At 36.2% G+C, this 13,232-nt stretch overlaps 1 protein-coding gene across 3 annotated transcripts in view; it reads left to right on the top strand.

The window, feature by feature from the left end:
* Positions 1 to 13,232, top strand: part of GPHN (gephyrin) — a 535,238-nt gene that overhangs the window by 460,972 nt on the left and 61,034 nt on the right. For all 3 annotated transcript variants that reach the window (XM_045565470.1, XM_045565461.1, XM_045565478.1), the window contains 4 exons: positions 3,429 to 3,484; positions 8,115 to 8,234; positions 9,772 to 9,830; positions 11,282 to 11,435. In XM_045565470.1, coding sequence (XP_045421426.1) covers positions 3,429 to 3,484; positions 8,115 to 8,234; positions 9,772 to 9,830; positions 11,282 to 11,435 — 389 coding nt within the window. The remainder of the gene's footprint in view (positions 1 to 3,428; positions 3,485 to 8,114; positions 8,235 to 9,771; positions 9,831 to 11,281; positions 11,436 to 13,232) is intronic.

Here is a 13,232-nt window from a genome sequence, read left to right as displayed (position 1 = left end):
AAACTCCTGGGCTCTAGTGATCCTCCTGCCTCAGCCTCTTGAGTAGCTGGGACTAATGGTATGTGCCACTGCACCTGGCTTACAAATACATTTTAGAGTTATTTCAGGCTACTCTGAGGAAACAAAAGAGGATGTAGGTAACTCTTGAGGGAAGGGGAGTCAGATATGACAACATAGAGAAGGTGATGCTTCAGCAGAGTCTTAAAAGCTAAAAAGCCTTTAATCAGAAGGCAAGAATAAGAAAAAGACACTTTCTGAAATAAAAAAATTAAATTATGTTAAATTTAAAAAAGCAAAGAACACTTTAGTAGAAGTAGCATATGTCATGGAGCTGAAATATGAGTCTTCTTGGTACTCTCAGGGAACTACAATACTAAAAGTTAAGAATGGCTACATTATAAAGTGTGAGGAAGACATGAACCAGAGATCTCTGCATATAATGTTCTTTTTATACATAATAATGGAGCATTTCCACTTTCTATCTTTCTCTTTTCCCTCTCTCCCTCTTCCACCCACTCCCCCCTCTTCCCCTCACACCCCCCACATCCCTACTGAGCTCTTACTCGTCCTTCATATTCAAATCAGAAATCCTTTTATCAGGCTTTCCCTGACCCTTTAGTGTAGTTCACTACTTTAATTGTATACTCTCATAAAACCATGTTCCTTTCCTTAGAGTAGTTTTCTTAATTTCTATTTATATATTCATTAATGTGATTATTTGATTAATATCTGTCTCCCTCACTGTATCAGTGGCTTCACAAATTTTGTTTTAACTACGCTCATGGGAAGAAATATATTACATACATTATGTATCACAAGCCGGTGATATACACATGTGTATAACATAATACAATACATATAAATGTACATACACACATACATATAAGTAAGTAAAAACAAGTTTCATGAAAGAAGGGTTATCCTTACCATGTGTGAAGAAATATATTTTCTATCCTTTTTCATTAAAACATTATAATTTCTATTAAAATTGTTTTTGTTTTTGTTTTGTTTTGTTTTTGAGACAGAGTCTTGCTTTGCTGCCCGGGCTAGAGTGAGTGCCGTGGCGTCAGCCTAGCTCACAGCAATCTCAAACTCCTGGGCTTAAGCGATCCTCCTGCCTCAGCCTCCCGAGTAGCTGGGACTACAGGCATGCGCCACCATGCCCGGCTAATTTTTTCTATATATATTTTAGTTGGCCAGATAATTTCTTTCTGTTTTTAGTAGAGACGGGGTCTCACTGTTGCTCAGGCTGGTCTCGAACTCCTGACCTGGAGCGATCCACCCGCCACGGCCTCCCAGAGTGCTAGGATTACAGGCGTGAGCCACCGCACCCGGCCTATTAAAATTGTTTATAATTAAAATTGTTTTTTAATTGATTTCATAGCCTACATCCATTTGTGATCCAGAGTTTGAAAAAAACCTTATAATTGATGAGCACTGCATTAGAATAGAAACAATGTCTAGTGTTACTCCCTGGTACCTTGTATGGCACTTGGGGCATAAAAGACACTCAGTAGTAATTTACTGAATGAATAAAAGGAAAGAACAGGTTTAAAAGGTAACATTTTAAAAGTGTGATTATCCCCATTTTTATCAACAAGAAAATTGAAGGTTAGAGAGGTTTAATAATTTTGCTGAAAGTCATGAAGCTAATAATAGGCAGAACCAGGATTCAGATTCATCTTTGTTTTACTCTAAAACCATGCTAATTTCCCCCCTGTGCAGGAAGTTAAAAGAGAAAATGTTTAGGGTGCTATGGGAGGTGGTAAGCTGATAAGTATTTCTCTACAAGAGAAATAATTTTTTTTTATTTCAGCTTATTATGGGGGTACAAAAGCTCAAGTTATATAAGTTTATTCACATTTGAGATGCAGCTAGTGTGGAACTCTGAAAGATAATTGATGTTTCAATTTTCTATAGTAAGAAAATCATCATTTGCTTTGAAAGACTGCAAAAATAAGTGAGAGATAGATAAAACAAGGTTGGTAAAATGTTGATAAGTGTTGAAGGGATAACTTCTATGTTTGTTTTTAAAATAACCCGTGGAAGTAGCTTAATTAAAATAGCATTGCAGGAAAACTCTTCTAATTTCTAGAAATGAACACTGAAAAATATAATAGGATTCCAGAAAACATAAGAAAACCAACAGTTTATTAACTGAGATAATATCTATAAAGCACAGATACAACATCTATTGATAGAAGACATCTAATGTTAATTTTTGTCCCTTTCCACATCAGGTTAACAACCAAAGCCACCTGTGTAAGAAAATGACTCATTGTAAACAGTATTTTATATAAGGCTTGAGAAAAAAATACGACTTTGTGGTTACATAAAGGAACAATTAATTTCATGTGCCCTTTTTAAGAGGGAAAATGTTTTTATTATTTATCAGTGTGATTGCAAATATAATTAAAATATTCATAAATAAGGTGTTATCTTTTCTGTATATATGCCCCAAACCCTGCTGTATGCAGATGACATGGTCACGATCATAAAATTCATTAATTAGATAGACCTTGCCTTGCCAGTAGTATTGGTCTGAAAGCCACATTATATGTCAAGAAAACCCTCTTGAATTTTCAAGAATATTTTTTCATCCGGCCACTATTCTACTGTAGGAAAAAAAAAAAGGTTGGATAAGAATTTTTTTCCATCCTGATTCTGGAAATGTTTTTTTTCCAATTTAAAAACAAACAGCCAATGGAAAATGTGATGCACCACTGCCTGTACATTCTGATTCAGAAATAGCATTTTGATCCATTATTTTTAAAAAAAACAACTGTGCTGGGAATTAAGAGACTGGGTTTTAGTCCTAGCTTTACCACTTACTAAAATTTATATGAGGTACTTAACCTTTTTTCTACCTGAGTTCCTTCATTCTATAACTCATTTCCTTCAGCTGTCAAATGAAGAAAAGCATATATGTTCTTCCTACTTCACCTGGTTATTATGAAGACCAGACTAGGAAATAAATAAGAAAATGGTATGAAGTAGTTAAAAATTTTATAGAAAATGGGGAAATATGGATATATATACACATAGTAATATACCCATAAGTGTGCACTCACACGTCAAACATACAAACATACATATACATGGATAAGGTGGCATTTATTTAGGAGGATAGGCTAAAAGAACTTCTTATTAGAAAAGCACAAGTATGGAAATTATGGAGGGACAGGAAGACCATCTCCAGTGAAATCAACAGAGGGCAAAATACCATTTGTCAGTATGTGTGAGTTGTGGATACCAATGATCAAACCAGTAGTAACAAAGCCATTATCAAGTCTAAGAGATCAGAAGAATATTTCACTTCTCTGAAGACTTATCAAATAATGTAAGTCAAAGTTTAGAATTCCAATACTAGGTTCTTGTTCCTTGCTGTCCATACTGATGATTGTTCTTGTTTCTGTTCCATCGCACAGCTGCTGATGGCCCAGGAGATCGTTTCATCATTGGGGAATCCCAAGCTGGTGAACAGGTGAGATTCCTAAGCCTGAAAGGCACTGAAGATTTCAGCTTCACATACTTTACACATCTAATTCTAAACTTCTCCTACCAGTGTAGTAGAAATCTTAGAGAGGGATTAGTCAGAAGGTCATGAAGGAGATGAAAGGATGATTCCCGTAAGAACCAAAAGAATTATTTCCTAATTTCAAGGATCTACATCTACTAATATATAGCTTAGTGTTGTTGGTATGTCTCACAGACATGCCCCAAAAGTATTTTCAGCCCTGTTACTAGGTGATTCTTTTTTCCTATATTAAAAAAAATGATGTTCCCACTAGAATTAAAATTTCTAGGTGGTCTTCTCAGACTTTTCTCCAACTTGTGTTACAAACAGGGAAATTTAGAAGAAGCAGATTATTTAACATCTCTAGCTTGTTATTTAGATTAATTTTCTCATTTGGGACCTAGCCAAGGAGCAGGTATACATATATTTCTATTAAGAAATGGGCCAGGCGCGGTGGCTCACGCCTGTAATCCTAGCACTCTGGGAGGCCGAGGCGGGTGGATTGCTCTTTGCTCAAGGTCAGGAGTTCAAGACCAGCCTCAGCAAGAGCGAGACCCCGTCTCTACTAAAAATAGAAAGAAATTATCTGGCCAACTAAAATATATATATAGAAAAAATTAGCCGGGCATGGTGGCACATGCCTGTAGTCCCAGCTACTGGGGAGGCTGAGGCAGTAGGATCGCTTAAGCCCAGGAGTTTGAGGTTGCTGTGAGCTAGGCTGATGCCACAGCACTCACTCTAGCCTGGGCAACACAGCGAGACTCTGTCTCAAAAAAAAAAAAAAAATGAAACAACAGTGGACTATAATGAAAATACAGTACAAGTCTTTTTATTTAATACTTTTGAGAACAGTAATTGGCCATTTAATTGAAAATCAGGTAAAGTGGGAAATTATTTTATATCTTCAAAATAAATATAAATTTAACAAATAAATGAAGTTATTTGTCAATAATTTAATCAAGTATCAGGGCTATTCTTTTAATAAGTATGTTATTAATATTTGAATTTCTATCAGGTCTTTCTTATATAAACCACACCCAAAAGGCATTGTCTGTGATTTCCAGTTTGAGTTTCTTTAAAGTGAAGAAAAACTTAAGGACTCTTGCAAATCCTAGAAGTATAGAATCCTTCTAGATTTTTATTACAGTTTTATACTCTTTTACAGTTGCTTCACCAACACCTAGTTTGACAGCATTTCCTTTTAGCAGCATTTTTAATGGCAGTTTTCAAAAGCTTTACTTAATTATTATGGAAAAAGCTCTTTTCACACTCATATATCATTGGTATATGTAATATTTACTTAAATTACATAATTCAGTAACAACTTTTGCCACAAACTGGCACAAACAAGTTTTGGAACAAATTCAATTTATTACTGGAGTGTTAATTCACAAGTATACAAGAGAAGAAAGTGTGCTGTGGCCACTGTCATGTTTAAGAGGAAATAGCATCTGTCAATCCAGTGAGTTATAAAGGTTGGTAATAAGAGCAACTACCTTATTAAATAGAACCAGAGAAAGACCAAAGCACTTCTCTCCTCTTCTTTCTGCTCCCCTTCAAGGTTTCCTCTTCCTGGGATAGAATACTCAACTGTTACTACCAAGTACTAATAAGCACTATGTAAAAATAAAGCTGGCAAAAAAATAAATAATAATTTTTTTAAATGAAGGTGGCAATTTTGGCAAAAGCTAGGTCCCAAGCCTTTTCTTCCTTGGCTTAGCATGTAGTTTCATATGTACTAACAATAGAAAAGGGTTAAGGAAATATATAGGACAAGGATTGTGTCAATAGTGGTAACCCTAGACCCCTCATTCTAGCATCCAAAAATTAAGAAGATCCATATACAGATCTCTGAAGATAAGCTGGCACTGTAGTGATGTAGATCCTTGTCCATGTCGCACACAGGCTACCTTTAGTCCCCATGACTGTTTCCCTGACAAAAAGGAAAAGGACAGCTAGTCTTGATTTTTTTTTTTTTTTTTTTTTTTTTTTGAGACAGGGACTCACACTGTCACCCAGGCTAGAGTGTAGTGCTCACTGCAACCTCAAATTCCTGGGCCCAAGTGATCTTCCCACCACAGCCTCCCAGGTAGCTGGGACTGCAGGCATGTACCACTGCATCCAGCTGATTTTTTAATTTTTTTGTAGAGACAAGGTCTCGCTTTGTTGCCCAGGCTGATCTCAAACTCCTGGGCTCAAGTGATCCTCCCACCTCAGCCTCCCAGAGTGCTGGGACTACAGGCATAGGCCACCATGCCTGGCCTTGATCCTTTTCTATAAATAACTTACTTTATGACCTCATAATTTATTTGACTTCTTGATACCTACCTATGTCCATAAGCAATGAACATCTAAAGCATCCCTTTTTTTTTTGACAAAGCCACAAAATAGCAATTATTCAAGGAGTACTTGTCTGATCTTCAATTGAGTCTGTCCAACATTTATCAAGCACACCTACTGCGTGTACCAGGTACTAGGTTCTGGGGGTATAAAGTAAATTAAGATATAATTACTGTTCTTAAGGAGTTTACATCTACTGGAGGAGACAAAAGTATAAGCAACTAAATATAATACAGTGTATTAGGTGTTAAGCTAATGGTATCAGTCAAGTGCTTATGGAGCACCAGAGAGAATGCTGAGCATTTCACCATAGGAGAGTTAGGGAGACGACATGGGAGCTGGGCCTAAAAGAGTTTTCAAAAGCGGAAATGGGAAAGGGATATTCTGTGCAAAGAGAACAGTGTAAATCAAAACCCAGAGGTGTTTTTAAAAATTGCATGGAATGCTTAGGGAAATGCAAATAGTTGTGGTAGCCACAGCCTAGTATTCATAAGGATAGGTTACAGTAAATAAGAGTAGCCTTATTTACTACTAGTTAAAACCTCTAACTGTGAAACTTAAAACAACAGATTCTAACTTTTTATAAGTTTTTTTAAAAGTCTGATGGGAAAAAGATAAAAACTATATAAGAAAAGGATTTTTCTTCAAATTACCTGTAATGTCCTTTATCCATAACTGATGGATCACACATACTTTATAGAAATCTCAGACATCTTGCAAGAGCTGAATTGCTTACTTATTAAAGAAACATACACTTGAGCATCAGGATGCCATTGTATACACTAGGCAGTGATTTAAAAAATGTTTTTTCAGAGTACTAAAATACTTGACATTAAATCACTTATAGTTTGGCACTGTTTCTTCCACTGTTTAGCACTGTACACTTTCAAAGAAAATATTATGTAATTATAAAGGGCTACCATTAGGCAAAGCGTAAAAAATCCAACTCAATACATTTATTAATGAAAAGTCAAGATTTAACATTTTTACTGTCTATAAAGCATCTAAGGAATATCAATAAAAATAAAACAGAAAGAATAACTACTGTTCTTAACAATCTAAGGGCAATTTTTCACAGCTTGCTGGAATCAACCATTTCAGTTGATTTGATTCAATTGCAGGTTATATGTCAACTTTAAGTCAATACGTAAGTGTTTTTATATATCTAAGAATATCTTTAATATTGGGTTTAATACATGTGAGCTGATGGGAATCTTTCACCTAACATTTAGAATGGCTCATCTTATAGAAGAGCCAAATTTCTTATTTAATAACCACTCAAACACACACACACACACACACACACACAAAAAAAAAAAAAAACTTTAAAAGTTGGTTTAAGCCGGCCGGGCGCGGTGGCTCACGCCTGTAATCCTAGCACTCTGGGAGGCCGAGGCGGGTGGATCACTCAAGGTCAGGAGTTCGAGACCAGCCTCAGCAAGACCGAGACCCCGTCTCTACTAAAAATAGAGAGAAATTATCTGGACAACTAAAAATATATAGAGAAAAAATTAGCCGGGCATGGTGGTGCATGCCTGTAGTCCCAGCTACTCGGGAGGCTGAGGCAGAAGGATCCCTTGAGCCCAGGAGTTTGAGGTTGCTGTGAGCTAGGCTGATGCCACGGCACTCACTCTAGCCCGGGCAACAAAGTGAGACTCTGTCTCAAAAAAAAAAAAAAAAAAAAGTTGGTTTAAGCCAAGAATAGAGAAAATTGGAGGTCTAACCACAATAAAACTTAAATTTACAGAATATTGTACCTTGAACCTGACTAAATTGAGGCAGGGCTCTAGGCTAACACAATTCAGTTTAAGAAGCAACTTCCCTGAAATTCAGTTTAAAGTTTTCTTTCCACCTTAGCCAAAAAGGCATTTTCAGCAAAAAAAGGGTTTCTTTAGGTCTATATAAAATGTCATTGCTCCACAGGCTCAGAAGATAGTTTTCTTAAAGACTTCAAATCACTTTACATATATTGGGAATATGCACATTATTTAAGTGAGAGGCAATAGTGGCAAATGTAAGTGGCAGTTCTTGAAAAGAAAAACATGCTACCAAGAAAGACATCTAATAGTCATTACCTTACAGTATATATAAAATCAGCCTAAATCTCTTTGGTGTGAGTGCACCTGTTTGTAGGTAGCTTTTATCATATGGACCCAAAATGAATAAAACTGTAAGACTTTCTTTTATGGTTTATTTCTAAAAAATGTTATATCCCAGCAAAGTATATCAACTGTCTTTTTCATGTCTGTATTTCCAGCCAACTCAGACAGTAATGCCAGGACAAGTCATGCGGGTTACAACAGGTGCTCCAATCCCCTGCGGTGCTGATGCAGTAGTACAAGTGGAAGACACTGAACTTATCAGGGAATCAGATGATGTATGTCATCACCAGGTCTTACCGCACCATTGTTCCCACAGCAGTATCGTGTCACCCCCATTTTCTGCAATGTTTATGAGAATAGCCCAGGTTTTTTGGTTATGTTGGGATCTTACATTGTATGGGTCTCCAGTAGATAAGAAATTACCTTAAGGTTGAAAATCTTTTGTTATAGGAAGAATTTTTATGATCTAACTGTTATTATAGCAGAATTTGAACCTTATTTGACCTAAGAAATTTCACATGCAAACAAGGAAAGAAACTCAAGATAGAAGAGCAGAGATATTAACAGTGACATACCTTCTAGCTGAGAAATTTGTCATTGAGACTAGCTTCTGATAAAATGTGAAGGAGTTCATGAAATCAAAAATTAATAGAGAAGAATTTAACAAAGAAAACATCAGCAAGTTCCTGAGTATTACACTAAGCCAAGTATTTGAACAAAATGATCCTTTCACCTCTGCTATTTCTAAGAAGGGCCATGGCACAAAATGACAGCCTGGAAATATTAAATTTATATACATTCCCCCTCCATTTATTTTATAAAATAAAAGACTTTGGGATCTTTGGAGGATCTAAGCAGGACTTTATCTCACTGAAGCTAGTGGTAACTCTTAAAATCAGAATATCAGCCACTAATAAAAGTAGAAGAGATTCAACTGAGGTTTTAATGACTGGCTATCTTACTTGTTTTGTGAAGAAGTTTAAGATACTTTACATTTTAAAAGCGGAGGTTAAAAATAAACATATATTCTCCTGGGCAGGGTAGGTAGTGAAATCTGGCCATGCTGAGAGACAGCCAATTTTCTTGATCTGGAGATTTTCTTTTTAATCAGCTAATCACATGTAGGGCTTATAAAATTCAACTCTTGGCAAACAGATCACATTGCCTGCTGTTAAAACTGTCCAGGTAGATTTATTGGCATCAGGGAAGCCAGGAGAGCATTGAAATCCAGAACACATACCTCCACAGACTCTGCCAGATGACAAGACACAGTTCCAATGTCACAATATTATTCACAGCCCATAAATGTAACATTGATGATCACCATTAATTTACAGAAATCTACTACCAGGTAAACTATAACTCCTTCACTGTAATTTCTGTGGGTATTTGGGAACCTTGGCATGGTATTAAACCCATAATTAATGGGAACAGAATAGAGATATTACCTTCATGCATAGTTTATATATTGGGGTAGTCGTGTGTGTGTGTGTGTGAGTGTGTGTGTGTACGTGTGTATATTCCTTAAGAATGCTACTTACAAAGTAAGATTCAATATTTGAATTGGTACATTTTTAAAGCATGAAAACTGGAGAAAATATTTATTGGCACCAAACATCCTAATTTTTCAGAAACCTGTGTTAGAAATTGATAGTGTTTCAAAGGGTTTATTAAATGGTTTTCTGTTTCCCTATATTTGTGTATATAGTCTGGGCCTATCTGATGATAAAGCATCTGAATAGTTAAATTCTACTGATCAGAAGTTCTGTTAAATTGTTTGGTTTGAAATTATATGACCTGCTCTTATCATAGGGCACTGAAGAACTTGAAGTGCGAATTCTGGTGCAAGCTCGGCCAGGCCAAGATATCAGGCAAGTTCAAAATATATAGAATTTAAGGACAGCTTTTGTTTCTACATGATCATGGACTTAGGAGAGGAGAGCATGGCTATTATAAATCTGCAGCTATGTCAATTAACCATTAGCTTTTAGGGATTTACCAAGAAGCAAAATGAATTTTCCGAATTCTATATCACATATCTGCCTTGCCTATTTTTTAATGAAGATAGTAAAGGCAAGTGAAATAGTCAAAAGCAATGTGAAAGAAGTAAAGTCATGAGCCCACATAATCCACAGTTAATTCTAACCCTAGACAATGTGGAATTACCCAACCCCACCCCTAGATAATCCAGAATTTGGTATTAACTAAGATAACCCCAGAACTAGATATTTATAAATTAGTTTATCAGCTAATTGCTTATCAGCTAATAGAGGATAGCACATCTTCTACTGACTACCAGTAATAATGAAATAATATGCTGTTCCTTATGTACAAAGATGAGGCTATTATCCTACCACAAATAGTTTGTGTACCTTGTATTATTTTTCTTACAATGGAATATGTTTACTCTGATTCCATTAATGCTAATTTGCTCAACATCCCTTTGTAACAAAACTATAATTCTTCCATCCCTATGGCAGCATGCACTCGCTGTGGCCACAGATCAGAACCAACCTAAGTGGTCCAAATGGAAATTACATCTATGACTATAACCTCATTAGCATTATTCTCCTTGCTACAAAGCTAACCAGCTATGGACCTCTTATCATTAATGCCATTAGATATTTTCATACAAATTCTTGCCTTATATCAAAATCTGCAATTGGTATTTTAACTGTAATATAGCACAAAGCAATTTGTAAAATAATTTTCAAATATGAAGTAATATATTCCTGTTTAGCAGTAATAGATATAAATCCTATTTTTGTCTCCTATTGTACAATTTAACTTTTAAAATTAAAAAAGCATAGAGTTTTGAGAATCTCATTTCATTATTTTATTAGTGCCTCATTTCTTGACTTTTTTCTCTTGAGTGTTCTCCTTCTTTGACACTACAGTTTCCCTCTGAGTTGAGAAAATGTTATTCTTGGCCGGGCGCGGTGGCTCACACCTGTAATCCTAGCACTCTGGGAGGCCAAGGCAGGTGGATCACTCAAGGTCAGGAGTTTGAGACCAGCCTGAGCAAGAGCAAGACCCCATCTCTACTAAAAAAATAGAAAGAAATTATCTAGTCAACTAAAAATATATATAGAAAAAAAAAAATTAGCCAGGCATGGTGGCACATGCCTGTAGTCCCAGCTACCCGGGAGGCTGAGGCAGTAGGATCACTGAAGCTCAGGAGTTTGAGGTTGCTGTAAACTAGGCTGATGCCACGGCACTCACTCTAGCCCGGGCAACAAAGCGAGACTCTGTCTCAAAAAAAAAAAAAAAAAGAAAATGTTATTCTTATTCATACTGCTTATGGTTCTGCTTTGATTTTCAGACCCATCGGCCATGACATTAAAAGAGGGGAATGCGTTTTGGCCAAAGGAACCCACATGGGCCCCTCAGAGATTGGTCTTCTGGCAACTGTAGGTGTCACAGAGGTTGAAGTTAATAAGTTTCCAGTGGTTGCAGTCATGTCAACAGGGAATGAGGTAAAAAAAAAAAAAAAAAAAAAAAAGGCGGGGGTGGGGGGTAACTGGGGGGCTTAAGATAAGGTATTTCTGACATCTGCTCTATGTTGTAAAAAAAACATTGGGGATTATCAGTCTTACCACTGGGTCCATGTTCTTGTAATAGGGAAGTAAGAAGTTGACCTTATGATAGTATAAGTTCAGAAGATGAGAAGAAGGAAGAACAAGAAATTAAGAAATGTTCCCTTCCATGTATTAGAATAAAATATTACAATCAATGGCCTTTCCACACACTCAGTGCACATAAACAAAGAATTGTTAGTTGCTGGCTATAGATATTAAACTGTGCAAACTCAGTACTTACTCTAGGACAAGGAATTGTGCCCATTCTGCTGCTGAAATGATGGGCCACCTCTGTGTGGAAAATAAATTAATGGATCACGATACCAGGCCTAGCCCTTCTTCTTGTGAAAAGTTCCATGCAATGTTTAATCACCAGGAGGAGTTTGATAATCAGGGTTATTTTTCATTTCTCTGAAGATAGCATCTCTAGTGGAATGCTATGAGAATGGGTCAAAATGTCATTTTGGGCCTGACTTAGAGAGGGAATGTAGTCAATCTCTTTCTGAGAACTCTTGGAAAACTTCCTATTTTGTGTTTTGCTTAGGTTGTGTAAAACTTTAATCAGAGGCTCTAAAATCAAATTGGGAATACTGAAAAGTGAATCTGCTGGAAACTCAAAAACTTATAGCAGAAGCAGAAACTATTGAGATGTTTAAAAATAATTCCTTTGGCCTTACTACTAAAGAAAAGCTTGACTGGACTTTTTTTTTAATTTCTAACTGTGTTCTAAAAATAAGCCCTTCATTAGCATTATTTTTAATTTTTTGAAGTCTTGGAAATGAAAATTTTCAGGAATCTCTCTATGACCCTTATAGTTCTTTTGGCTAGAGCAAAAGAAAAGAATAGAATGTTTTGTTTTACTAATGGAGACCTAAATCAACATTCCAGATTTGCTTACTTCCCATTATAAGTGTACTGGTCATTCCATAAAACTACTGACCCAAAACAAACATTCTTTTCAATTTGATCTAAATGGCAATGATTTTATTAATAATATCCCAATATAGGACCAACTGATACTATATTTAGCATTGGAAAGAAATTTTTGTTAAAGTGGTTAATTCAATGAACCATTCTTATTTCTGATTTGCTTGTATGCTTTGTGCATCCAAGTGAGTTTGTGGAGTTTGGAAAAGCTAAATAGAATTAGCAAACTTGGATGGGAGCAGTGGCTCACACCTATAATCCCAGCACTCTGGGAGGCCAAGGCAGGAGGATTGCTTGAGGCCAGTAGTTCAAGACCAGCCTAGGCAACATAATGAGACCCCGTCTCTACAAAAAATAAGAAAAATTAGCCAGGTGTGGTGATTCACACCTGTACTCCCAGCTAATCTGGAAGCTGAGGAAGGAGGATTGAGCCCAGGAGTTGGGGGTTGCAGCAAGCTATAATCATGCCACTGCACCACAGCCTGGGCTGTAGAGCAAAACCCTGTCTCAAAAAAGAAAAGAAAGAAAAATAATTAGCTAACTCATAAATAACTATTTAGTTAATTGGAAACTTTGTTTAAGCTATATTGCTTATATTCTTTGTAATGCTTTTGTAGGGCTGGACTAAGTTCTCAGTTATCCCCCAGAACATATTGATAGTATTTTTTAAAGCTACTTTTTATACTCTATTCAAACTACTTACTGGTAGTAGGGTTAGACGATGGGGTGAGAATAGAAATGGTACTTACATCATAGAATCTAAGGAAG

The sequence above is a fragment of the Lemur catta genome, chromosome 1 (genome assembly GCF_020740605.2).
Source record: "Lemur catta isolate mLemCat1 chromosome 1, mLemCat1.pri, whole genome shotgun sequence".
NCBI classification, from domain to species: domain Eukaryota; kingdom Metazoa; phylum Chordata; class Mammalia; order Primates; family Lemuridae; genus Lemur; species Lemur catta.
Note: the sequence above shows the minus strand (reverse complement) of the source record. Positions and strands in the feature narration are given on the sequence as shown.